This window comes from Melopsittacus undulatus (genome assembly GCF_012275295.1).
Source record: "Melopsittacus undulatus isolate bMelUnd1 chromosome W unlocalized genomic scaffold, bMelUnd1.mat.Z SUPER_W_unloc_1, whole genome shotgun sequence".
In the NCBI taxonomy this organism is placed as follows: Eukaryota; Metazoa; Chordata; class Aves; order Psittaciformes; family Psittaculidae; genus Melopsittacus; species Melopsittacus undulatus.
Genome location: NW_022993942.1, coordinates 2,330,738 through 2,358,506, shown reverse-complemented (window position 1 = coordinate 2,358,506; position 27,769 = coordinate 2,330,738). Strand labels below are relative to the sequence as shown.

The 27,769-nt window shown below is 44.8% G+C and overlaps 1 protein-coding gene across 3 annotated transcripts in view; it reads right to left on the bottom strand.

Annotated features, from left to right (window-relative positions):
- LOC117438175 (Wilms tumor protein 1-interacting protein homolog) overlaps window positions 1-27,769 on the bottom strand; it is a 99,641-nt gene that overhangs the window by 24,412 nt on the left and 47,460 nt on the right. Inside the window, exons 1-2 of one of the 3 annotated variants that reach the window (XM_034073639.1) lie at window positions 10,876-11,731; window positions 10,326-10,393 (exon numbers count right to left, since the gene is read on the bottom strand). Coding sequence is in view for 1 of the 3 variants with exons in the window: in XM_034073637.1 (XP_033929528.1) it covers window positions 10,326-10,393 (68 nt within the window). In the remaining 2 variants the exon portion in view is untranslated. Of the gene's footprint in view, window positions 1-10,325; window positions 10,394-10,875; window positions 11,732-27,769 lie in introns of those variants that run through there. The other 2 variants (XM_034073638.1, XM_034073637.1) reach the window with 2 other exon arrangements.

Genomic DNA, 27,769 nt, shown 5'->3' with positions numbered 1-27,769 from the left:
AAAAATCTATTAATTCACATAATACATTTATACTCTTATTTATTATCACTGCTACCATCTATTATGTTAGCATGGTTTAAGCCTGTCAGGGTCCAATTGGAGAAAATCCCAATGTCAGACCCTGTTTCGTTCATAATCCCAAGAGTGAAATTAAGAGGCAAATGCGTTCAAGTACTGTAATCGATTTGTTGGTTTATTATGAAAAGACAATTATTATAAAAAAGGGAAATTATTGTAATAGTGATCGAACAGATTGGAAAAAGGATGGAAATGAAGCAAGGATTCGGGTTGCAGAGAGAGAAAGTCACCACTGTGGATCCAGCGGTGTCCCAGGGATCCGTCATCATTGGAGGTGGTGGGAGTCCTTCAGGGTTCATAGTTGGTATCGGAGCAGTGTCCCCCAAGAGTCTGTAGTAGTTGTCGGAGGTGGGTGTCCTTGTGGAGGTGTCCTTCTGGAGTTGACCCCTTGAAGGTACCCTTGGAGGTGGTCCTGATGGAGTTGCCCTCATGGCGATGTCTCATGGAGGGTGTCCCTCAGGGTTCATAGTAGTCATCGGTGGAGAGTGCCCTCACATAGGTGTCCTCCTGGAGTCATCCTCATGGCAATGGCTCCTTTTTGTGATTACGTTTTCTCCCCTTTATAATGAGTTAGGGGGAGTACCTCTGTTCTTCATGTCACATATTACAGGTTCCTGGTGGACCCATTTCCTTGGTCTTGGCAGCCAGCTCTTCAACTGCACATCTGTCTGCAGCAATTCTTGGGATAATGGCTAGCAATTCTTCACACCAGTCCTCGGGATAATGGACAGAAGAGTCTTATCTCATCTCTTTCCCACTCATAATGGACAGTGGAGTCCCATTTCAGCTCCTCAGGCCCTTCTCCCAGGAAATGAACATTAGAGTCTTATGTCAACTCCTCCCACCCATCTCTGAGACAATGGATTGGTGGAATTCCATCTCAGCTTCTCATACAAATCAGAACCATGCAGCCCCAGCTGCTTGCTCACTCCTCCCCTTCTGTCTGTCCTGTACACACCCCACCCCCATCAAAAGATCCCAGGAGTTGAATTAAGAACAGTTCAGTAACTAAGGTATAACACAAAACAACTATCACTAATAATGATAAGGGAAACAAGGGGAGAGAGAATATAAAACTAAAAAGGGAAGGGAGAAAACACTAAACACAAGTGATGCACAATACAATTGCTCACCACCTGCCAAGATACCCAGCCCTAAGGGAGCAGCAATCTGATCCTTCTGGGTAACTCCCCTCAGTTTATACACTGGGTGTGACAGTGCTGTGGTATGGAATACCCCTTTGGCTAGCTTGGGCCAGGTGTCCTGTCTCTGCTTCCTCCTGGCTTCTTGGGCCCGTCCTCCCTGGCACAGCATGAGACTGAAAAGTCCTTGATTGGAGCAAACATTACTTACCAACAACTAAAAACATTGGTGTATTATCAGTGTTGTTCTCAGACTAAAGTCGAAAACACAGCACTGCACCAGCTATTAGGAAGGAGAAAAATAACTACTACAGATGAACCCAGGACAGCATTGAAAAGGAAAAACAGAATTCTTGAGCTGTTTTTCCATCATCCATGATTATGCAGTAATTCATCAACAAAATGGAACAAGAACATCTGACTGGGATTATTTATTACACAGCAAGGTATTTATTTTTCTTTCACTACAACAGGAACAGTGTCCCTGTTATGGCTGGTTACCCACCTGTATCCTAACAGCTTTCAGGAAAGGATTAAACGGTCATTTGTTTTATTTACTTACATGAAATAACCATCCTAACAGGGTTAAGCAAGACTCGGATATTGCTGGACTTGCTACTTTAAGGTGGCATGAAAAAGAGTGACTGGATCTTCCCTGGAGCTAAAGCAAAGGATGTGTGAGGACGACTATGGAATGCAACATCCCTTCCCCATCCACAGTTCCACAAGTAGGTCTAAAAAACTTCTAGCACTTCTTCCCTGGAAAGAATTAGCAAAATAAGCTGCCTGATTCAGAGAAAGATGATCTGTGCCCTCAGTAAGAGCAAACTAGGGAAAACTATTTGCTACAAGAATGCACCTTGTAGCTATTGCCAAAGGTTTTGATGGATGCATCTGCACTTCAGACAGCTTTATGGCTGTGCAATAGAAACTGCTCATAATGAATAACTTCTACATTTCTGTAACACTGTCGTGGTTTAAACCAAGTCCCCCAACTCCTGGAGAGTTAGGAAGGAAAATCCAAAGAATGTAGCCCCCACAGATTGAGATAAGAACGGTTTAATAGCTAAGGCGTAACACAAAATCACTACTGCCATTACCACTACAAATAATAATGATAAAGCCAATAACAAGCGAAAAGAATACAACACCCCACCAGCCACCGACCCATAACTCACTCCACCCTGCCCAGCCAAGCACCGCGTACTCCTTCCTCCATTTTCCTCCAGAGCTCCACCCCTCCTGCTCTCTCTCTCCCAGTATGCATCCTGGGCATCACGTGCTATGGTATGGAATACCTCATTGGCTAGCCTGGGTCAGGTGTCCTGTCTCTCCTTCCTCCCAGCCTCCCCTCCTCAACCTGGCTGGAGCACGTGCTCAGAAAAGGCCCTGAACAAAAACACCCTCAAAACATGCTCACTATCAAGCAACTATTCCCAGCCCAGAAGTCAAAACACAGCACTGCACCAGCTACAAGAAGGAGAAAAAATGACTGCTACTGCTCAACCCATGACAAACACCTTTTGTCCAGAAATCAAAAGCACTTTTCAAAGAAAGGCCCCAATTTTGAACACTTAACACTAGCAGATCCTCATGTCATACTTCTATGGACCAGTTTATTTGAAAACAACTTGGTAGCCAAAGCTCTCTGGTACTGGCTATGCTTTAAGCAACAATTGAGCTCTCTCAAAAAATGCGACACACACATCATTTCACTGCTGAAGTGCAATTGCCTCTGGGGTGGAAGAGACCCATGCTGGAGCAGCTGCCACCAGTGCTGTTGTGAACCTTGATAGGGACAGCTTAACCAAAGAGGGAGAGCCCTGCTCTTACAAGAGACACCAAACACTTCTAAGGATAAGGTAATGGCTTTTCTCAAGATCTTGCCTTCATGGACCATATGCAATACTGCAACAAATTCCATGCATCACCTTTGATAGAGATGACCTGTCTTGAGTGGAAGTTAAAGAACCAGGTATCACATACAAGCCATCAACCACAGCTCTGGGGACTCTGCTTTGGCAGGAGCCATTCTGACACAGAAAACAGCAGTTAGAGGAGAGTTAAAACACCGACACCTATAGAATGTTAAACATTTCTAACAGTTTCAGTAAGAAGAATCACAGAATGGTTAGGGTTGGAAAGGACCTTAGGATCATCTAGATCCAACCCATCTGCACAGGCAGGAGTACTACACACTAAACCATGCCACCCATGACTCCATCGAACCTGGCCTTGAACACCACCAGGGAAGGAGCATTCACAACTTCCTTGGGCAACTTATTCCAGTGCCTCACCACCCTCACAGTAAAGAGCTTCTTCCTTATATCTTACCTAAACTTCCCCTGTTTAAATCTGGACCTGTTACTCCTTGTCCTATCACTACAGTACCTAATGAAGAGTCCTTCTCCAGCATCCTTGTAGGCCCCCTTCAGATACTGGAAAGGCTGCTATGAGGTCCCCACGCAGCCTTCTCTTCTCCAGGCTGAACAGCCCCAACTTTCTCAGCCTGTCCTCATACGGGAGGTTCTCCAGCCCCTGATCATCCTTGTGTCCCTCCTCCGGACTTACTCCTGTGGGAATTCTTAAAGAGCCAAGGCCACGTAGTGAGCGATCCCGATAGCCTGAGCCTTATTACTGTAAAGTAAGAAGATTTCTGGCAGGCGTAAGCAAGGTCAATTGTCTTTTTCAGCCTCTGTAATTTTCCACTGAAAACATGCAGAGAATGATCCCAGCCAAGGTTGTAGTTTCCCACTGTATTTTTAGAGTAAGGTATTTAATGGCAATTATAACAAGTTATAAACATTAGCTTTGTAAACAGTAGTAACCTCTAGACTAACCAATTAGAGCTCAGTATCCAAGGCTGTTACATAAGAGACCTAAGGGTGTAAGGGTATAAAAGGAGCACTGTATCTGAATAAACTTTGGCAATCGCTTGATCACATTGATCGTCTCCGTGTTGTCTGTGACTCCTGCGTCAACATACTCCAACAGTTCTGTGTCCTTCTTATGTTGAGGACACCAGAACTGCACGCAGTACTCCAAGTGGGGTCTCACGAAGCAGAGTAGAGGGGCAGGATCACCTCCTTCAACAAGACAGTCACGCTGCTTCTGATGCAGCCAAGGATATGGTTGGCTTTCTCAGCTGCGAGCACACACTGAAGCCAGCTCATGTTCATTTTCTCATCAACCAACACCCCCAAGTCCTTCTCCATAGGGCTGATCTGAATCTCTTCTCTGCCCAATATGTAGCTGTGCCTGGGATTACCCCAACCCTGGTGCAGGACCTTGCACTTAATTGAACTTAATGAGATTGGCATTGGTCCACCTCTCAAGCGTGTCGAGGTTCCTCTGGATGGCATTCCTTTCCTCCAGCATATCAACCAAACCACCCAGCTTAGTGTTGTCAGCAAACTTTCTGAAGGCGCACTTAATCCCACTGCCCATATTGCTGATAAAGATGTTGAACAGGATCGGTCCCAACACTGACCCCTGAGGGACACGAGTTGTCACTGGTCTTCTGTTGGACATTGAGCCACTATCCACAGTTATCTGCATGCAGCCATCCAGCCAATTCTTTATCCACTGAATAGTCCATCCATTGTATTTATATCCCTCCAGTTTTGAAACAAGGGGAACACAAAATCACAAAATGGAATATATAAACCTTTAGAATTAGTTTTAAGCAATGTTAAGTTCAATGGCTTTGTAACAGTAGCAGTGGAAAATTGCTGAGGTGCATAATACATAGAAAAAAATAGAGTACAGATAGAGAACATACTGGCACAAGATAAATCATTATAGTTGATGTAGTCTTAAGAAAAACAGTCTAGAAAAACAGGACGCAGGGATAAGGAGTAACTGGGAATAGCAGGTGTCCGGGATAGGCTACGGTTAAACTAACTGATAAGTAGGAGGATACTGGTATAAGCATCTACTGCATGTGATTCAAAGGCTGCCAGAAGTGATAAAGATTGCTGGAAGAAGTAAACGACCCTCAGAGATCACCACCACATTTTTGCATGCATGCAGGGAACTTTCTGTAAAATAACGTAATCCATACATAGCCTCATGAAGATGTATGTATGCCCAGGGACTATATAAGGACAACTTGTGTAGCAATAGAGAGACACACGTTAGGAGGAGTTATCCCCCGTGTCTCCCGGCACCACAATAAAGAATACCTGCTTGTCAGCTTGAAAACTTTGTTGGCAAGTTTGTTCCTGGAGTTTCCTCCGAATCAGTTGAGAGACAAGGATGTAGTGTGGAACAGCATCAAATGCTTTGCACAAATCCAGGTAGAAGACGTCAACTACTTTGCCCCTGTCCATCAGGTTTGTAGCCCCATCATAGAAGGCCACCAAATTAGTCAGGCAGGATTTCCCCTTAGTGAAGCTATGCTGACTGTCAACAACCACCTCATCATTTTTCATGTTCCTTAGCATGCTTTCCAGGAGAATCTGCCGGGCACGGATGTGAGACTGACTGGTCTGCAGTTTGAAAATGAGGGTCATATTTCCCTTTTTCCAGTCATTAGGAACTTCACCTGACTGCCATGATTTTTCAAATATGATGGACAGTGGCTTAGCAACCTCATCCCTCAGCTCATTCAGGACCCACAGATGGATTTCGTCAGCTCCCACGGACTCGTACGCATTCAGATTCCTAAGATGGTCTTGAACCTGATCCTCTCCTACAGTGGGCCCAAGGTCTTCATTCTCACAGTCCCTGCATCTGCTTTCCAAGACTTGGGTGGTGTGGTCAGAGCATGCTGGTGAAAACTGAGGCAAAGAAGTCATTGAGAACCTCAGCCTTCTCCAAATCCAGGGTAGCCATTTCTCACATTTCCTTCCAGATAGGGCCTACATTATCCCTAGTCTGTCTTCTGTTTGCAAAATACCTATAGAAGCCCTTACTGTTATATTTGACATCCCTGGCCAGACTCAGTTCTAACTGGGCCTTAGCTTTCCTGACCTGATCCCTGGTTTCTCAGACAATATCCCCATATTCTTCCCAGGCTGCCTGACCTTGCTTCCACCTTTTATAAATCTTTTTTTTTTCTTCTAGTGTGAGGTGTCCCTGCCCATGGCAGGGGGTTTGGAACCAGGTGATCTTAAGGCCCTTTCCAACACTAACTATTCTATGATTCTAAGTTTTCTCAACAGTTCTTTATCCATCCATGGAGGCCTCCTGCCCTTCTTACCACATTTCCTTTTTGACAGGACACAATGCTCTTGAGCCTAGAGCAAGTGATCCTTAAATATCAACCAGTATTCTTGGGCTCCCCTGCCCTCTAGGGCTTTATCACATGGAACCTTACTGAGCAGTTTCCTGAAGAGGCCAAAGTCTGCTCTCTTGAAGCCCAGGGCAGTGAGCTTGCTGCACTCTCTTCTCATTGTCCTGAGGATCTTGAACTCAACCATCTCATGATCACTGCATCCAAGGCTGCCCTGGAGCATCACATTCCCCACCAGCCCCTCCATGTTGTTGAGCACAAGTTCAAGCATGGCACCTCTCCTTGTTGGCTCCTATATTACTTGTAGAAGGAAGTTGTCTTTCACACAACCGAGGAACCTCCTGAATTGCTTGTGCTGGGCTGTACTGTCCCTCCAACAGATATCAGGGTGGCTGAAGTCCCCCTGCATGAGGACAAGGGCCTGCAATTCTGAAGTAGCTCTGCATTGCTCCAAGCATTCATTATAGGTGCTGGCATCTGACTGGGAGTGTTGGGATAGATTGATGATCCCCTCCCCCAACACATCTAGTATAAAGCTGCCTTGACCAGCCTGGCAAGTCTCCTACCAAAGCAGCTCTTCCCCTTTTTGTCAGACCAGCCCCACCAGTCTCCAGTAGACCTGGCCTCCCAAAACGAGTCCCATGTTCTAAATAACCAAACCCCTGACTATGGCACCATCATTCTAACCATTTATTAACCTGCCAAATCTGCCTGGCCTTTTCAAGGTCCTCCCCTTTGACCTGGAGGATCAATGAAAAACCTGAGCCCCTAGCCACCTTTTCCAGGGCTCTAAAGTCCCTCTTAATGCTTTCCAGGCTACTGCTGTCAACATCACTAGCACCCACATGGACCACTAGAAGTAGGCAATAGTCAGTAGAACTTACCAGATCAGGCAGCCTCTCAGCAATATCCTTGATCAGAGCCCCCAGTAGGCTTGAAATTGAGTTAGACAGACCGATAGGTACCTCTGTACCTTTCAAGGTGAAGTCACCTACTACTATGACCCACCGCTTTTTTCCAGATGTACTAGTAGTAATCCTCTTTACTGGTGTGGCAGCTGGTTGTTCATTTGGTGTGGTGGGTGTTGCCTCATTAGCTCTTGCAGAGCTGTTCTGTGGTTCTGGGTGGGGATGTCAGGTTTTGGAGGAAGCCCCTTGCTTTTGTCTTCTTCCTCTCTCTCTTTTTTTTTTGTTTCGTTTACAAGTTCCCAACCTCCTGGATTAATACCCTCCTTTTCTGTATGTGCTATGGTGGATGCTTGTGGCTCCTGCACAGTTTGGGCCTGGAGCAAGCAGTCCAGCTCCCTCTCAGCTTCCCTGCTATCTTAGTCTATTGACAGTCTCCCACAGCTCAGCCACCCGGTACAGGAGGTCCTGCACCAGGGTACACCAAGTGCAGCCTTGTTTGTTACTCACTCTTGCCTCAAGAGACAAGTTGAGGCACTTTCTACACTGAGGTCTGCACTGCAGCCAAGGTAGCCACTGCAGATCTCCCAGACCGAGACTGGGCCCTGGCCCTAAGGTGAGTTCTCACCATCTCGCTCACCTGCCTGCCCACCCTGCCACGACATAGCCAGTTTACCCACTCTGTCATGCTCCCCAAGTTGTGTTTTATCCACTCAGGGCTGTGCTGTCCCTCCTGGCACCGCCCCCTCTGAGTTAGCTGCTTGCATCAGCTGAGCTGCTGGCTCCTGGGCAAGTCCTATAGAGGACTTGAGGCTCTCTCGGTGGCTCTTGCCATTCAGGATCAAGACTCCTGGACTCTGAGTTTTCCCCACGTTTCAGTGCTGAAGTCATCCTCTCTGGAGCTACTCACCTCGCAGAATAACAAATGAAAAATGGACTCCTCACAACTGCCCTTGGCAATCCATGGAAAGACCATCCTGCTGTTGCAAGCCTAACCTAACACAGGCCCCTCCAATTCAGTTGTTACTACATGGATTTCACTACTGACCCCAGCCTGACAGCACAGTACCTCCTGCCCAATTTTCTGAAGCTGCTCTACTTTCTAATTCCTGTTAACTTTGTATCATACTTGAAATAACTAGGTCACAAGCTGCAGAGTCACAATTCTAAAGAGCTGTGACCTGGCTCCCATACCTATAGGAGCATATAATTCTCCTAATCTGCTCCCAGGCAAACAAAAGCTAAGGAAGAGCAAGGACACCACCTAGAGACAGTATTTTCTTAGCTGGAATACAGTTATAACATAGGTAGACTACCTCTGTTATCTCCCCAAATTAAAATAATCTTTTTCATATGCTCTTACTTAAGAATGACATCCCTGACATCTCACTACCATACTGTCAGTAGGGAATCCATGTATAAAGCTGCACTAAGATTTGGAGTTACAATAGAGACTGAATTTCTGTTATACAGAAAAAGCATTTAACTACCTGCTTTGGACTGAAAACACCTCTTTTTAGAAAGGATTGAGGTTTCCAAGTGGTTAAGAGCAAGATCTGGGAATATGAAGGAGTTAAATAATTTCCTTTTTAATTGCTACTTTGCAGCCTTTTCCTCCAACTTTGAGAAAAGTTTTGAGCTTTTGGTCCACAGAACTCTAAAATAAGCAAAGTTGGTTTATTTTATTAGGGAAACAAAACAATTCCTAGTATTATTGCTATAACATTTGCTCAGGGGAAGCTGAGAGGAGATGAAATTGCTTTCTGAGAAGCAGCTGGCTTAACATGTGCAGGGACAATGTCAGAATGTGATTTTTTTTGCTGACTTACACTGCCATGAGTCCCTTGGTCTGCTTCTCTCCCACCCCTCTGTGCTACTGGGAATCTGCCAAGACACACCTGTGGGAGGTTCGGGCTTTTAAATATGTGCCTTAAATGTCCCAACAGTTCCCTAATGTGTAGTTTATTCCTATCAGACCCTTAACCTCAGTTTTCTTGGGAAAACCACTGAAAGTATCTCCCTTCAGAAGCTGATTATAGAACATGTCCAAGAACTAAAGAGGTTTCCTCACCCCTTGAAAACAGAATGCTCTCCAAAAGATTGAAATTTTTAGATTTTAAATTCTCATGTTTAGGCTGGAATTACAATCTAATAACAACAGTCATGTCATTAAGTTTGGATGAAAGCTTTTGACTATGGGGAAAGCACATTCTAACACAGTTCAAAATAAAAATCTCAAAGGTCTGAGCCATCAAAACAGAAACACATTTAAATTATAACAAGAAACTTATTTTCTGCACAAAATATAATTTGCTCTTTTCAACAGGCTCCAGGCTGAGAGTAAAGGTGTAACACATGAAGGTAAATATGGCTTATATTTAGGGAATTCCTATGATTTTTATGGATTGCATTGATGAGAAATGCATTTGCACACTCTAAACTGCCAGTAACATTTTTGTTGTCGGATATATTTTGAATAATTCCTTTGCAAAAAGCACAGCCATATTTTCATTACAAATGGAAAGTCATTCTGGAAGACCCAAAGTGGTATTTTAATAAATAAAGGTGGTACAAGTTCAACATACTGATTCTCCAATTCATCATCCTCCAAGCTAAAATATATCATTCCTCTCTCATTTCAATTCCCAACCATGCTGTCCTCTTAATTATAAATAGTCTGCCACTTATCAAATTATTCTCTGCCAGGTTAGATTGAGCCTTGGGTGACATGGTTTAGTGTGAGGTGTCCCTGCCCATGGCAGGGGGGATGAAACTAGATGATCTTAAGGTCCTTTCAGACCATAACCATTCTATGATTCTATGAAATGATTCCTAATTCCAGCACTGGCAGGAGGCCTCAGATGAGTAAACTGTGTTTGAAAGCAAACAAATCGATATATAAGAAGAATCTGGTTTAAAAACAAAACAGCAAAAAAACAAAAAAACAGCCTGAATCTTACTTACTAGGAAGTCATCTTCACAGTACACCTTGCCATTGACATTGTAGAATGCTTTTCCTCGCAGTCTTCTCCCTGTTAAAATACAGTATTGTCAGGATTTTGTGCTCCATGCCCAAACCCAGTCATTACTCAGAATGCAAAGTGGAAAGCATGCCCTGCTGTGCCTGTCTGCATGGCCAGCTCCTGGCCCCTCTCCTCCCCCAGGTTCTACCCAGAGACATGGGTGATCATTTGTCTCTTAGTTCCATCCTGACTTAACAAATTCCTTATGAACTAAATGTTGCTTTTAAGTGCAAGTCACAGAACCCAGCTGATAGCAGTTCCTGGAAAAACTGAAATTGAAACCCAAAAATGACTACTCTGGGGGGGGAGGCTAATTTGTAAATTGAGATAATTTCCTTAGCAGGTGAAATCACAACAGGCATACATCCACTGCAATCAGCATCAGCAAGGTGTTTGTCTCTGAAGGAACAAACAAGGGACACTGCAAATGGATCTTTTGTCCCCTTTACAAATATTAATACATTCAGCAATGCCACAGCAGCTACACCCACAGCTGCCTACATGTTGATGTGGGAGTGATGGACAACGCAGAGACGATCAATGTGATCAAACGATTGCCGTTTATTGAGCATCAGACATGATCTTTTATACACAAATCTGCACACTGGTTACATGCTGATTGGTTAACATGCCTTGCCAACAAGCTTTTGATTGGGCTTCACACAAAATTACCTAATTCAAGTTACAACATCTACTTATGTTAAGGGTCAACCTCAACATCCTTACACTGCGGTTTTACATTCTATTTTTTGTTTTCAACGTTACAGTTTCATTTCCTCACTGCCGTCCCTGGCTAACCTCTCCAAGGCCTAGTATTTTTCCACTCCCAGAGAAGCCCGACTCATGCTAACTAAATCCATACAACACCTACATTACTACAGCAGTACAAGGCACACATGATGGAGGGAAGGGCAGAAAAATCACACTGTAAACAAGAGTTTTCATTTTCAAGCTTAAACATTTGCCATTTCATTAGCACTTTTGGAATTCTATTGACAAAGCTTGTGATCATCATTAACTGATGTCTCTCTTTACAGCTAAGAATGCACAACAGACTCCAGAGAGTCACAACAAAAAGGATTAAAACCAGGAATTCAAAAACCACTGAGCCTAAACAGTTTTCCAATAGAATATATCAGATCTGTCTTACATCAGAGCTGCTCCACTGAAAACATCACCATTTTGTCAATGAAAACCAGTGAGGGAGAAGGGAAATCATACTCGTCCTGAATCACCTTATTTCCACTCTGTGCCAGAGTCCCACTGGCCAAAGTTCCCAAATGTTTGGGTGCTCTCACAAGCTGTTTGCAGCTTTGGCAAACAGGGCACAGTGCCTACCACGGACTGTGTACCTGCTGCTGTTAGCAGTGACACAGAGCGAGGAAAAGGGCAAGAGGCTCTTTATTTACAGGTCATCAAATGAGCCCTCCAGTCACTACTGAAGATTTTACTCCACAGAATAAGCCTGGATGACTTCTTTGCCTCGGTCTTCACTGGCAAAGGCTCTGACCGCACCACCCAAGTCTTGGAGGGTGGACACAGGGACTGTGAAAACCTAGACCTTGGGCACAATGTACGAGAGGATCTGGTTCGAGACCATCTTAAGAACCTAAATGTACACAAGTCCATGGGCACTGATGAAATCCATCTGCGGGTCCTGAAGGAGCTGGCGAATGAAGTTACTAAGCCACTGGCCATCATATTTGAAAAATCATGGCAGACAGGTGAAGTTCCCGACGACTGGAAAAAGGGAAATATAACCCCCATTTTCAAGAAGGGGAAAATGGATGACCCGGGGAATTACAGACCAGTCAGTCTCACCTCTGTGCCTGGCAAAATCTGGGAGCAGATTCTCCTGGAAGGCATGCTAGGGCACTTGAAAAACAACAAGGTGCTTGGTGACAGCCAGCATGGCTTCACTAAGGGGAAATCCTTTCTGACCAATTTGGTGGCATTCTATGACTGGGCTTCTATGACAGGGGTGGAGCAGTGGATGTCACAGAATCACAGAATCCCAAGGGTTGGAAGGGACCTCAAAAGATCATCTAGTCCAACCCCCCTGCAAGAGCAGGGTAACCTAGAGTACATCACACAGGAACTTGTCCAGGCGGGCCTTGAATATCTCCAACGTAGGAGACTCCACAACCTCCCTGGGCAACCTGTTCCAGTGCTCTGTCACTCTTAGCTACTAAGATTGAAGTGGCTCAGATGGACTTAGATTGGCCCATGACACTTCAGGCCATCAGGGCAGAGATGCAACATACAGATGGGCTCGTGACCAAGGGGTGGAATTAACAATGGACACTATTGACCAGGTTATTCATGAGTGTGAAACATGTGCTGCAATTAAACAAGCTAAACGGTTAAAGCCTTTTTGGTATGGAGGACGATGGCTGAAGTATAAATATGGGGATGACTGGCAGATTGATAATATCACACTCCCACCAACATACCAAGGCAAGTTCCATGTGCTTACCATGGTGGAAGTAACCACTGGATGGCTGGAAACATACACTGTGCCCCTTGCCACTGACCGGAACACTATCCTGGGCCTTGAGAAAGAGATTTTGTGGCAACACGGCACCCCAGAGAGAATTGAGTCAGACAATGGGACTCGTTTTCAGAACAGCCTTATAGACATTTGGGCCAAAGAGCGTGGCATTGAGTGGGTATATCACATCCCCTACCATGCACCAGCCTCTGGGAAAATAGAACAGTGAATGCTCCATCCCTGGCAGTGTTCAAGACCAGGTTGGATGAAGCCTTGGGTGATATGGTTTAGTGTGAGGTGTCCCTGCCCATGGCAGGGGGGTTGGAACTAGATGATCTTAAGGTCCTTTCCAACCCTAACTATTCTATGATTCTATGATTCTATGGATGTCTCCTGCTGAGGCAGTGAGTAGATCCACCATAAACACGACTGGTCTTTGCAGAGAGTCAGAGTGCAGTCAGAGCCTTTGTCACTGAAGACCGAGGCAAAGAAGATAATGAGAACCTCAGCCTTCTCCAAATCCAGGGTAGCCCGTTCTCCCGAAAGCTTACAGAGGGGGCCTACGTTGTCCCTAGTCTGTTTTTTAGCTGCTACATACCTATAAAATCCCTTCCTGTTATCTTTAACATCCTTAGACAAGTTTAGTTCCAATTGGGCCTTAGCTTTCCTAACTTGGTCCCTAACTTCTCAGACAACATCCCTGTATTCATCCCAGGCCACCTGTCCTTGCTTCCACCTTTTATAAGCCTCTTTTTTCCTGTGAATTTTTCTCAGCAGCTCCTTATCCATCCAAGGGGGTCTCCTGGCCCTCCTACTGCACTTCCTTCTAGTCGGGATGCAACACTCCTGAGCTTGTAGCAGGTGATCCTTGAATATTAACCAAGTGTCTTGGGCCCCACTGCCCTCTAGGGCTATATCCCATGGAACCTTGCTAAGCAGGTTCCTGAAGAGCCCAAAGTCTGCTCTCTTGAAGTCCAGGGCAGTGAGCTTGCTGCACGCTCTTCTCACTGTCTTGAGGATCTCAAGTTCAACCATCTCGTGATCACTGCATCCAAGACTTCCCTGGAGAGTCACATTTCCAACGAGCCCTTCCCTGTTGGTGAGCACGAGGTCAAGCAGGGCACCTCTCCTTGTCGGCTCCTCTGTTGCTTGCAGAAGGAAGTTGTGTTCTAACAATCGAGAAAACTCCTGGATTGCTCATGCCATCGTTCTAGTTGACATAGTTTTAAGAAAAACAGTCTAGAAGAACAGGATACAGGGATAAGGAGCATCTGGGAATGGCAGGTGTCCAGGATGGGCTACAGTTAAACTAACTGATAAGTAGGAGGAACAGGAGGATTATTATGTCTCTGGTGCTAATGAACCAATTAAACTGGTATAAGCATCTACTGCGCGTGATTCAAAGGCTGCCAGAAGTGATAAAGATTGCTGGAAGAAGTAAACGACCCTCAGAGACCACCACCACATTTTTGTACGCATGCGGGCATCTTTCTGGAAAATAACGTAACCCATACGTAGCCTCATGAATATGTATGTGTGCCCAGGGACTATATAAGGACGGATTGTGTAGCAATAGAGAGACACACGTTAGGAAGTTATCCCCCGTGTCTTCCGGCGCCACAATAAAGAATACCTGCTTGTCATCTTGAAAACTTTGTTGGCAAGTTTGTTCCTGGAGTTTTCTCCGAATCAACCCCTTGCTCATACACACCACCAGTACAGAGCCAGGGCTTTTGCTTCAGGTGGAGAAGTGCTGGCCATCACTCTCACCACACACCATTATGGTTGCAAGCAGTAGAGATAATTAAGGACAAATCCTGAAATCCATTTCTGGAGGGATTTCTGCAGGAAAGGAACACCCTAATTCGGGGAGGTGTCAGCATCTCCCAAGGCGCTGCAGAAGGTTTATGAGGACCTATACATCCCACTTTGTATCCCAGTGTGCAGAGCCTGGCAGTGCCAAGGTTGATAGAAATGACCCAAATTCTGCTCTTGTTGTTTCCATGGCACAGCATCACTGGCAGAAACACATGGGATCAGAGCTTTCTCAGACTGGGAAGGAGTGGGAAGCCTCCAACCCAAAGCAAACAAGGCAAAAGAGATGCTTTGGACTAGCTCTCAAAGATACTTATGTTATCAGATGCATTTGGCAGCTAATAGCACTGTGACACAAAGCAAGCTCACCTCACTTCAAGCCTCCTCCTCAACTAGTGCATAACTCATGAGCCTCTGCTCTCTTGTGGTTTAAACCCAGGCAATAACTCAGAACCACACCGCCACTTCCTCATTCCCTCCCTTCTCCTCCCCCCCCCCAGAGGGATGGAAAGGAAAATTGAAAGAATGTAAATCCCATGGGTTGAGATAAAAACAGTCCAGTAACTAAGGTATAATGCAAAACTACTACTACCACCAATAATAATAATAAGGGAAATAAGGAGGGAATACAATTGTTCAACATCCACTGACTGATATCCAGCCTGACCTGAGCAGCGATCTGGGCCTTTCAGGTAACTCCCCCCAGTTTCTATACTGAGCATGACGTGCAGTGGTATGGAATAACCCTTTGGCTAGTTTGGGTCAGGTATCCTGTGGTTCTGAGTTACCAGCTGGGCTTAAACCACGACAATCTGCTTCCTCCTGGCTTCCCATGCCCCTCCTCACTGGCAGAGCATGAGACTGAAAAGTCCTTTATTGGAGTAAACATTACTTAGCAACAACTAAAAACATCGGTGTGTTATCAGCATTGTTCTCAGGCTAAAATTGAACACAGCACTGCACCAGCTACTAAGAAGGAGAAAAATGACTGCTACAGCTGAACCCAGGACATGCTCACACCCCACTCTGCCAAACACAGACTGCTGCCCTCCCTGCCATACATCTGCTGTGGTAAAACACTTGTCTCACATGGCAGTACTCACAGAGCAACACCTTTCAACACAAGAAAAAGACCATTTTCTCAATTTTACAGCTACCCATTAGGGAAGAGACTTGCCTAAACTCATAAAACTGTCAAGCAGTGTGCTCACATGATAATCACTATTATTAGCAATAATTAATAAGATTGACAGGCCTTTTACTTTAGAACAATTTAATTCAGGGACCTTACAATATCTCATAAACAACAAACAAGCAAGTTTTCACACAACTGTGGACGCACTATACTGGCTTCTATGTATTGAGTTCTAGAAATAAAGGCAAAAATATACATTCCACTTGCCCTCCAGAAGAGTTTGCTAAATGACAGCACTGAACACAGTCAAACACCAAACTCTGCAAGTGCCCAGGCATCATGTGAAAACTGAAACCAAGAGGGTAGTGCTGGCAGTTACAGCCAGTGAGATACAAAGCCTGAGGAGATGCAGCAGCATTGGTACCTCCCAGCCCCAGGGCAGCCCTGCAGCTGGGTGGATGCAATACCTCAACATTAGGCTACCTGCCCTGAGCTCGATGTACTAGACGAGGCAGATTCACCTCCCAATTCATACCATAGAATAATAGAATGGCTTGGGTTGGAAGGGACCTTAAAGCTCGTCTAGTTCCAACCCCCTGCCACAGGCTCCAAGCCCCATCCAACCTGGCCTTGAACACTGCCAGGGATGGGGTAGCCACAGCTTCTCTGGGAAACCTGTGCCAGTGTGTCGACGCAGGAGTCACAGACAACACGGAGACGATCAATGTGATCAAGCGATTGCCAAAGTTTATTCAGATACAGTGCTCCTTTTATACCCTTACACCCTTAGGTCTCTTATGTAACAGCCTTGGATACTGAGCTCTAATTGGTTAGTCTAGAGGTTACTACTGTTTACAAAGCTAATGTTTATAACTTGTTATAATTGCCATTAAATACCTTACTCTAAAAATACAGTGGGAAACTACAACCTTGGCAGAGATCATTCTCTGCACGTTTTCAGTGGAAAATTACAGAGGCCGAAAAAGACAATTGACCTTGCTTATGCCTGCCAAGAAACTTCTCACTTTACAGTAATAAGGCTCAGGGTATCGGGATCGCTCACTACGTGGCCTTGGCTCTTTAAGAATTCCCACACCAGCTTAATATCTAATCTAAATCTACCCTCCATCAGTTTAAAACTATTCCCCCCTTGTCCTGTACATGCCCTTGTAAAAAGTGACTGCAGATTTCTTGTTGGCCCCTTCAGTATTGGACGACTGTCTCCCTGGAGCCTTCTCTTCTCCAGGCTGAACAAGCCCAGCTCTCTCAGACTGTCTTCATAGAAGAAGTGCTCCAGCCATTGGAGCATCTTCATGGCCCACCTGGAGCAACTCAGGGGCCTGCACAACACCAGCCTCTTCTCCATAGCCATAACATTATTCTTAATCAGGCAGAGATTACAAAATAAAACCCCCTAATGCTGCTTTAGCCAGCTGAGTCAAGCACCTGGCCAGCTAGACAAGTAATACCATTCTGCCCACTGGTCCACAGAACCTGCTGCCTGGCCTTCCTTTGAATGGTTGCATGTAGCCAAGCCTGGGTTACTATTTGCTTTTGTAATGCTGAAACAAAAAAGTTAATAATTTCTGACAAAACTTGATGCAACTCACTGATAGCACATTATGAGCAGTTGCAACGAACAGTCTATCAGAGTTCAACAGGTATGAGGTTTCACACACACACACACACACGTACTTCTCTCCTCCTGCTGGATACCAGCCTTGGCATGTCCACCCTCTCAGATCAGTTTTCAACAGCAGCAAAAGGCTCCATTTCACACCGACCAGGGAGAAGCAGATTGACTGGGAACACACGCCGGACCATGGATGGGGGCACAACTGCCCAGCCTGCACCCCACTTGCAGGCACGTAACACCAGATTTGATAGGGAAGCCCCTTTTTCCCCCCCAAGTCCTCTTTAGCTTTGTGAAAACAAATGCTTGCCACAAGTAACTTTTCCTGACTGACACTAATGCCTTTGAGGGGTTGTGAGCACTAGGATAAGGGGGTTCCACCATCTCAGGTAGGAGGCAGAGACCTTGCAAATGTTCCATCAAAGAGTGCAAAGATTCCTGTAGATAATCTAGTAGTTAATAAAATGCAACCTGGAAATTACTCTGTCCCAAGGAATGGTCACAACTGGCATTTGCAACCAACACACCATTGTCCAAGAGAATGCAAGCTTTTGAACTTTAAAAAAATACATAAAATCAGAATCAGTTCTAGATTTTTAATATAAATTTTCACATTTAACCAGTTTATGAGTCTCTGGTATTTAAACATGTCTAGCAATTACTTCCAGTGCAATTTTATCTCTTATGTGTTGCAAACAAAAAGAAGGAACAAGAGAGCTGCTGCTTTAGCAAAGGACTTCAAGTTTCAGCTTGCAAAAGGAAAAATGACACACAGCTGACACAGGCTGTCCACAACTATTCTCTCCAGTCTCCACAACACTTTGCTGTGCTTTGCTGGGCGGTGAAAACACATCAGCCAAGCAGCCAAGATGGGGTAAAACTTTCCAATGCTGTTTCAAAAGCTGCTCCAGGCCCTCATGGAACAAAATGTGAATCAGACTCAGTTTTACAGCCTTAAGGAGGTGTCTGAAAGAGCACTGAAATGTCCTGTTCTCTCCCCAAAAAGCATCTCCAAAGCCTTCCCTGCAGCTGCTGGCAGCGGGACATTTGCCTATACGGAGGTGAGATTATCAAGTCACAGACTTCAGTGGTAGATTTCCATTCTCACCTGGGATGATGCAACCCCATCTGGGGCTAACACCTCCCTTGCCTTTGTAAGATGAGACAGTAATGTCTCACTGTCACAGCATGGTTATTAGACCTAATTACTGTTTGCAGCATGCTTTGAAGTAGAAATGTGCCAAGCATTATTATAATATTTTAAGTATTTGATGATTAAAAACACATGACTGTTGGGTAATTATTGTGGTTTAAATCCTGTTGGCAAGTAAGTCACGCAGGCCACTCCCCCCCCCCCTTCTTCCCCCTGCTCTCAGAGGGACAGGGAGGAGAATCAAAAGAAAGTAACTCCCACAGGTTGAGATAAGAACAGTCCAGTAACTAAGGTATACCACAAACTGTGGAGACAGTGTTCTCACAGGAAAATGAATATTTGGTACATGAGCTCTGAATAACTCCGAGGGATACAGCAAGGCCATGGGAGGCCCGAGGAAGCCTAAACAAGCAAGATAAGAAGAAGCTGTAATTCACTGAGTTATGAGAACTGTGGACTGTCGGCAAGCTTTCGAGGTCAAGTTCTCACACCTGTGCTTAACCAATTATATGTTAGTCACTAAGGGTCTTCAAGACAAGTATCCAATCATGATATGCCAAATTGCTGTAGGTGTGTGTAAGCAATAGTATATAAGGAGTTAATGCTTTGTAATAAATGGCTTTTTGTCTGATCACATTGATCTCTGACTGAGTCTGTTCCGCGGCAAATGGCGCCCGAACAGGGACCCTCTATAAGTTCACATTGAAACGGAAGAGGGTGTGAATCGCTGGGCCGTGAAGAAATCGGCTGGAATCGATCTGGCCGGACCAAGATCGGGAGGCAGAAGCCTCGGAGGAGGGAATCCTCGGATCGGAGCCTTGTGAGCCCGGAAGACACTGCGCAGTGCAAATAAGGTAAGCAGTCTGACGGTTGGAAGGGAGCTTAAGGATGGGAAACCAGTTAAGTAAAAAAGGTGAAGTAATGCTGAAGCCCTTCCAACATATCCTCTCTGAGAGAGGGATAAAGTATGATGATGAAACTCTGAAGAGGCTTTTACTCTGGTGTAAAAAGAAAAAGCTAATTGTGGAGGTTGGTGAAGCTTTTAAGACTGAGACTTGGGAGAAAGTTGTTTTTGTGTTTGTTTGTGTTTGTTGTATTTGGGTTTTTTTTGTTTGTTTTTGTTTGTTTTTTGTTGGTTTGTGTTTGTGTGTGTTGTGTTTGTTGTGTTTGTGGGATGATAATTCCCAAGGGTCAAAGGAGGCAAGGCCCCTTGCCACACTGTGGTGACTGTTAAAAGAGACATTAACTGCTATGAAAGTTGAGAAGGAAGTAGCCATGTCTGCCTTTGTGACATTTTCGGACTCGCCTGAGCAACAGTCGGCTGCTGCTGGTGCACCGGTAGCAGCCGGAGTGTTGGTTTCGGGCGAGGCGGCTCCAGCTCGAAAGCCCGTGCGTCAGAAAGTACGGATGTTTGAGGACCCAGTGCCCCCCTCCTACCCCGCAACACGCGATGAGGGGGCTTGGGAGAGGGAGGGTGTGCGACCACGACCACCTATGGTTAATCCTTTTCGTGATGCTACTGCCCCAGAGGCAGAAAATATCTCTCCCCCAGCCCCCCACCCCCTACGGACGGGGAGAGAGAACCTTTTGAGGAGGATAATAAAACTCCCACTTTACAACACCCCCCTTTGCCTTTGACACCAGCACTTGCAGCGCTCCCGTTGGAGCTGCAAATTAGCCAGGAATGGCATCGCTGGTCAAAGCTGTTAGATCAAAAGCTACAAGATTTACGAGACCGCCTGGAGGAGCTGGGGCCTAAAGATAAGGAGCAAGGTCTCGAGCAATCCACAGAAGTTAACCCTTTTCAGGTGCCGCTACCACCAACTCCGGCACTCTCTCAGCAAGCTGCTCCCAGTGCCCTGAGATGGCGTGGTCTTATTCAAGATGCAATTATAGATGGCACTATTTTACCAATTGATGTCCCTTCTGCATTTCCAGTTATTGTGAATGCCCAAGGGCAACCTCTCTGGACTCCTATGGATTGGAAGGCTATGAAAGAACTAAAAGGAGCAATTGCTCAATATGGGTTGTCTTCCTCATATACTCAACAGATGCTAACTGCCTTATTTTCTAGTATGCTGTTAACTCCTAGTGATTGTTATCGAATAGCTGCAATTTTATTAACCCCCTCTCAGGTCTTACACTTTAAGAGTGGGTTTGAAGAGTTAGCTGCAAGAGCTGCTGATGACAACTTAGCTCGCAATCCCACTGACCCTTTACATGGTATCACATCTGACATGTTACTAGGGAGGGGCCAATTTCATCCTGATGCAGTACAGGCTCATATGAGGGTTGAGGTTTTACGTCAAGCACAGCAATTGGCATTAGCTGCCTTAAAACCTGTGCCAGAGGCAGGAAAACCTAATCCCTCTTATACATCGGTAAAACAGGGAGCTACTGAGCCTTACATGCAATTTATTGATAGATTAACAGATGCTATTGGAAAGAATATTGATTTGGCATCTAATGCTAAAGAGTCTGTGCTTATGTCCTTAGCTATGGAAAATGCTAACCCGATTTGTAAGCGTATTTTACAGGCTTTGCCAAAATCTGCTGGATTACAAGAAATGATGGATGCATGCTCTCAGGTGGGCACAACAGAGGAAAAGGCAGAATATATGGCACATGCCTTTGCCGCTGCTGTCAGACCTCTTCTACAACAAGGTCAGGATGATCGAGGGGGCATGAAGGGTGTAAGATGTCATAATTGTGGACAGCTGGGACATGTTAAAAAACAATGCACTGCAAAGAAACGTCGCCCCCCCCAGGGCAGCAGCTCAAGCGTTTGTGCTAGATGTGACAGACGTGGTCACACAGCAGCAGCATGTCATTCTAGGTTTAAGAAAGATGGAACCCTGTTGGGAAACTTGGTGGTGAGCGCAACACCACCCCGTGCGATGACACAAAATCAGGGTGTCTGGACTGCGTCCCCTCCGCCACAGCAGGGAGTGCCGGAGTGGACGTGGCAACAGCAATAGATTTTACCATTACTGATACTTCTGTCCATTGCATTCCATCTACATTAAGTGGGCCCCTTGGTCATGGGTTATGTGCTTTGCTATTAGGACGCTCATCAACATCTAGGACAGGAGTTTTTGTATTACCAGGCGTAGTTGATGCTGATTATACTGGAAACATTGGGATCATGGTGCAGACACATGCACCCCCAGTACACATCCCCAAGGATTCTAAAATAGCTCAATTAGTTCCATTTGAAGCAAAAGTTCCCCAGATGGGGCAAAAAATCAGAGGAAATCAGGCATGGGGTTCCACAGGAATCCCACACATTTTGTTTGCATTGGATATTGCAAAGCACAAACCTGAGGACCAGGTCTCTATACGGGGCCATAATAATCAAATAATTAAACTGTCTATGCTAATCGACACGGGGGCTGATGTTACTATCATACCATATCGTCAGTAGCCAAAAGCTTGGCCCCTACAAACAGTTGCCACAGGAGTTGTTGGAATCGGAGGAATGCAATAGACAAAAATTAGTACAGAATTGGTAGATGTCTTTCTATCTGATGGCAGTCATACACGCATCAGACCATATGTCATGCACTCTCCAATTGCATTGCTCAGATGGGATGCTCTTAGTCAAATGGGAATGAGATTGACTACAAAAAATTTTTAATGGCGGCCATTGATGGACAGCCAACCTATAAATTACGATGGCCTGATACACCACTTAATATCGTCTGTGACTCCTTATATGTTGTAGGAATTGTTCAGTGTCTAGAAAGGGCAATTTTACAAGAGGTTACTAACCGCAGATTGTGGACCCTATTGAAAACTCTGTTACATCTTGTAAATAGTCGTAAATGTGAATATTTTATTATGCATATTTGCAGCCACTCGGGCCTTTCCGGAAGCCTCTGCGATGGGAATGATAAGGCAGATAAATTAGTTGCTCTGGCATGAGCAGGGCCACCAGTAGATATTTTTCAACAAGCCCGGACATCTCATGCCTTCTTCCACCAATCGGGAAAAATGTTGGTTCGACAGTTCGGCCTGTCCTTGACAGATGCCCAAGGTATTGTACAGTCTTGTCCTGACTGTCGGGGCCAAGCAGTGGGCATAGGCCTTGGGGTTAATCCTTGAGGCCTTCAACCTCTTCAGCTTTGGCAGATGGATGTGACCAATGTGACTTCTTTTGGAAAATTGAAGTGTGTCCATGTCACTATTGACACCTTTTCTCACTTCGTGTGGGCCACTCCCCTGGCTGGCGAAACAGCATGCCATGTAATTATGCATCTACGTGGCTGCTTTGCAGCTATGGGAGTACCTTTACAGCTCAAAACAGACAATGCACCTAGCTATTCTTCTTCAACACTTTCTAAATTTTTGAGCAATTGGGGCGTTTCTCATGTTACTGGTATTCCTCATTCTCCTACAGGACAAGCTGTCATTGAACAAACACATCAAACACTGACACAGTTATTGGAAAAACAAAAGAAAGGGGAAGAAGGGCTTACACCGGTAGCAAGAATACAGAAAGCTGTATATGTTATGAATTTCTTGTGACTAACTGGAGACTTTAACGACCCTCCTGCTGTAATACATGGCCAGGCGTTAGGCCCAGCTTATATGAATAAGACTCAGGGTATCCTGGTCCAATACAAGGACATGGAAACTGGTGTTTGGAAGGGTCCTGTGGAAGTAAAATTAAGTGGTCGAGGATATATGTGTGTAATTACAGACTCCGGCCTGCGGTGGGTGCCAGCTCGGTGGGTGAAGCCCTGGAAAGAGCCAGCAGCACCAAAGGAGAACCAGGATATCCCCCTTGTCAACAGCTGAATGAGTTAACTGGACGAACTCTGAACTTCTTTACTGTAAGAGTGACAGAGCACTGGAACAGGTTGCCCAGGGGGGTTGTGGAGTCTCCTACGTTGGAGATATTCAAGGTCCGCCTGGACGAGTTCCTGTGTGACATACTCTGGGTTACCCTGCTCTTGCAGGGGGTTGGACTGAATTTTTCAAGGTTCTTTCCAACCCTTGGGATTCTGTGATTCTGTCATTTATCCAATACATGGGTCTTGTGAACTGTGGGTCTCTCATGAGTGTTTAAAATATAAATTACGATTATGGGTTAGGTTACCCTTTTGCACGAAGTCGGTCTGTTATGCTTATGAGCTAGAAGTGAGCTAATATAAGTATATCCATGTTTCCAGTGACCTTTGGAGACCTTTATAGATATGGCTGACCACTTCTTCCAACATAGGCTGGCCACCTGTGTCGGAATGAGTGTGCTTTTTGGTCAATATAAAAGCCCAAGCCTCATGCGATGTGAGGGAGGCAGAGCCTCTGCGGGGACGCCCGCTAAGGTTGAGCCTGCCACCTCGCACTGCAATGATGCTTCTTGGAGCTGATTTCCTGATAGTCTCTACAGGGTCCTTGTGCCATGCTCTCTATGTGGGACTGTGTAGAGGGAGTAATGATTGTATGGATTTTGTGTTTCAAATATTGTAGTTGGGTGAAGTGTGCCTGTGGGATCCCAAGCATGTGTGTGTGTGTGATGAGGGCAGACAGTGTTTTGTTTTGTTGTTGGGTTCATGTAATAGTTTTTACAACTACTGGGTAAGAATTTTATGCATGCTAAATAATTAACTCACTCTAGCTGTTATTAATGACTGCAGTTTTGATGTATATTGCTTCAAGCTTGTTTTCCAAACAATATGCATGTCTGATAAAAAAAAAAAAAAAGGGTAATGCTATGGCAAACTTGACTGTTAACACTGTACAGTTTACTTCTACAGCTGCTTCACATCCCCTTTGCATTAGAATGCTTCTGCTTTAAGAAGTCACTTTAACCTGTCTACTTCTCAAGAACTGATAACCCGGAGGAAGGTGTATATTTCTGTCCTACTACCTACAGGTCCACGGTGGCTGCCTGCAAAGTTTGTCAAGCCTTGCCATGAGCTGGACAGATGAGTGGAAGAACTTGATGCATCAGCTACAGGAGCTGACCTTGAAAACCCCAAGCAGAACAAGATAGAGAGAAATGAATGATTGTAAAACAGCACTTGGGGGCAACTGAAAAGTAACAGCTTGAATATGCATGCTTGTAAAGTAGCTACTATTAGAGGTTGGGATTTTGCATATAAAACCACCTGTATTTACTAGCCAGTTGCTATTAAGAAACTATACATTGTATTGTATGGATTTGTCACTTGTAAAAGAGATGTTAAAGAATGCAAATTTGCAGTAGCTGCTAGAAAATGCTAAAGCAAAAGCTAGAAAGATTCTAATATGATGGTACTGTTACAAAGCAGGTAATGGAACAAATTAAGAGGGTGGGAGAACTCCACTGGTAAGAAGTTTCTTTGGTTAGTCCCTCACTGCCTTTGGCATCTTCAGCATGCTGCTGCACTCTGCAATAGTTACTCTGCTAATGTAAATCCATGTGTGCTTTGCTGTAGTAGTGACTTGTTACTGGGTGAAGCAGGTGAAACTCTGCATTGACAACAAGGTGCAAGGACTGAGATTGACCAAATGCTTGCTACCACAGTCAAGGGCAAGACTGGGTTGGCCTCTGTGTCTGTCACCAAGAAGAACCTTTAGCTCCGCTGCTGGCTGCAAACCAGCAGGCATAGAGCGGTGGAGACACATGCCATGCCAGACCTTGATGTGAGGGATGGCCTCCACTGTTATCAGGGAGCTATCCAGGAGAAAAGGGCAGGCCCAGCTGTGTACAGCTATCAACAGGACCATACTGACTGCCAGCGAAATATACAGAGCCCCAAAACTCAACAACATAAAGAAACAGCAATGACAGAAATCTTTGTAATATCTGTTCTATTATTTGTGACCATGGGTAATGGACAAGTATACTGAGCACATCTGTTAAATCCCCATTAGTCCATCCTGTTACATGGTGTGTAGGATTCACTGGTATGCCACATGTTATAAAGGTGACTTCAAGTGACTTCAAGTCAGACCAATCTTACTGAAATAATGCTACCTAGAGTAGTGGGTTGTTATGTTACACAAGTCAAGCAGTGATAGAGCAGACAATAAATTGTCAAAAACTTTTAATAAAATTAAAAAGGGGGAGATGTGGAGACAGTGTTCTCACAGGAAAATGAATATTTGGTACATGAGCTCTGAATAACTCCGAGGGATACAGCAAGGCCGTGGGAGGCCTGAGGAAGCTTAAACAAGCAAGATAAGAAGAAGCTGTAATTCACTGAGTGATGAGAACTGTGGACTGTTGGCAAGCTTTCGAGGTCAAGTTCTCACACCTGTGCTTAACCAATTATATGTTAGTCACTAAGGGTCTTCAAGACAAGTATCCAATCATGATATGCCAAATTGCTGTAGGTGTGTGTAAGCAATAGTATATAAGGAGTTAATGCTTTGTAATAAATGGCTTTTTGTCTGATCACATTGATCTCTGACTGAGTCCGTTCCGCGGCAACAAACCACTACTGCTACCACCAATAATAATAATGATGATAAGGGAAATAACAAGGGAAGAGAATACAACCGCTTACCACCCGCAGACCGATAATACTCAGCCCGACTCAGCAGTGAACTAGCCCTTCCGGGTAACTCTCAGTTTACATCCTGGGCATGACGTGCTGTGGTATGGAATACCTCTTTGGCTAGTTTGGGTCAGGTGTCCTGTCTCTGCTTCCTCCCGGCTCCCCCTCCTCCCTGGCAGAGCATGAGACTCACAAAGTCCTTAGTCAGACTAAACATTTGAACATCAACTAAAAACAATGGTGTTATCAGCACTGTTCAGAGGCTGAAAGTCAAAAACACAGTGCTGCACCAGCTACTAAGAAGGAGAAAAGAATTACTGCTACTGCTGAAACCAGGACAGTAATAATCACGATTTATTAGTATTGTAATGTAAGCAAGTTCATGTGAAAAGCCTGCACTGTCTCAGTGTCTGACGCTTATCGAAGCACTCTTCATTAGGGGTTGTAAGTGATAGGACAAGGGGTAACAGGTCCAAAATTAAACAGGGGAAGTTTAGGTTAGATATAAGGAAGAAGTTCTTTGCTGTGAGGGTGGTGAGGCACTGGAATAAGTTGCCCAAGGAAGTTGTGAATGCTCCATCCCTGGCAGTGTTCAAGGCCATTTTCGATGGAGTCATGGGTGACATGGTTCAGCGTGTAGTGCCCCTGCCCACAGCAGAGGGGTTGGAACTAAATGATCTTAAGGTCCTTTCCAACCTTAACCATTCTATGATTCTGTGATTCTTGTTTCTGAAACTGTTAGAAATGTTTAACATTCTATAGGTGTTGGTATTTTAACTGTAAGGGTTGTGAGGCACTGGTACAGGTTGCCCAAAGAAGTGGCAGAAGCCACTTTTCACAGACTCAAGCCATTTGAAATCTGAAACACTGAAAAGTGGCTACTGTAGATTCTTTTCAAAGAAATCTGACACACAAATTTTCTCCCATTTCTGGACCCAATCCTGCATTCCTTTCATGCTCAGACTGCCACTGACTTTAAGGAACTCAGGACTGGATCCTAAATGTGAGCAATAGCACCTCATGGTTACAATCTATTGAGAAAAGCACACTTTAAAAACCATTTGGGCTCATCCACCAGGCCAGAATGACAGTAAAGAACTTCCATTATTTCAGGAAAATGCTCGGTGTGTAAATTACACACACACACTCTCACACATTTTCCTGGTTTCAAGCTGCAGGCACAGATTAGCTTGAGGTGCATCAAAATATTCTGAGCACTGGCCTGATAGCTCATAAAGAAACCACACATAATTTTAGGTTTGGAAAAAAAAAGAAAAACTCCAGGGGAATAAAAGCCACCAAAGCAAACATATAAGCAGCTGAATCTTTAAGACTGTTTTTCAGAGAACTTTTGTAAAAGCCTCTAAAAGAAAGACCTGCATTGCCTAAGACAAAATAGAGGCTTGCCCTGCTATTTGTAAGGATGCTGTATATTGTTACAAGGCTATTACAATGCAAATCTCAAATGTACAAGCTTTTTACTTGGCCATAAACACAAAACAGTATACATTGTCCTTTCAGAAGAAAAGGTTTGCTGATAAAATAGCAGAAGCCCTATGTAAATAACCAAATTCTTTCTGCCTGAGGTCACCGACTTAGAAGTCTGGGATTTGACAATCTAAGCAGGGGAGAGTCCCTTTCCTTTTTTTTTTTTTTCCCCCAGAAGAATGC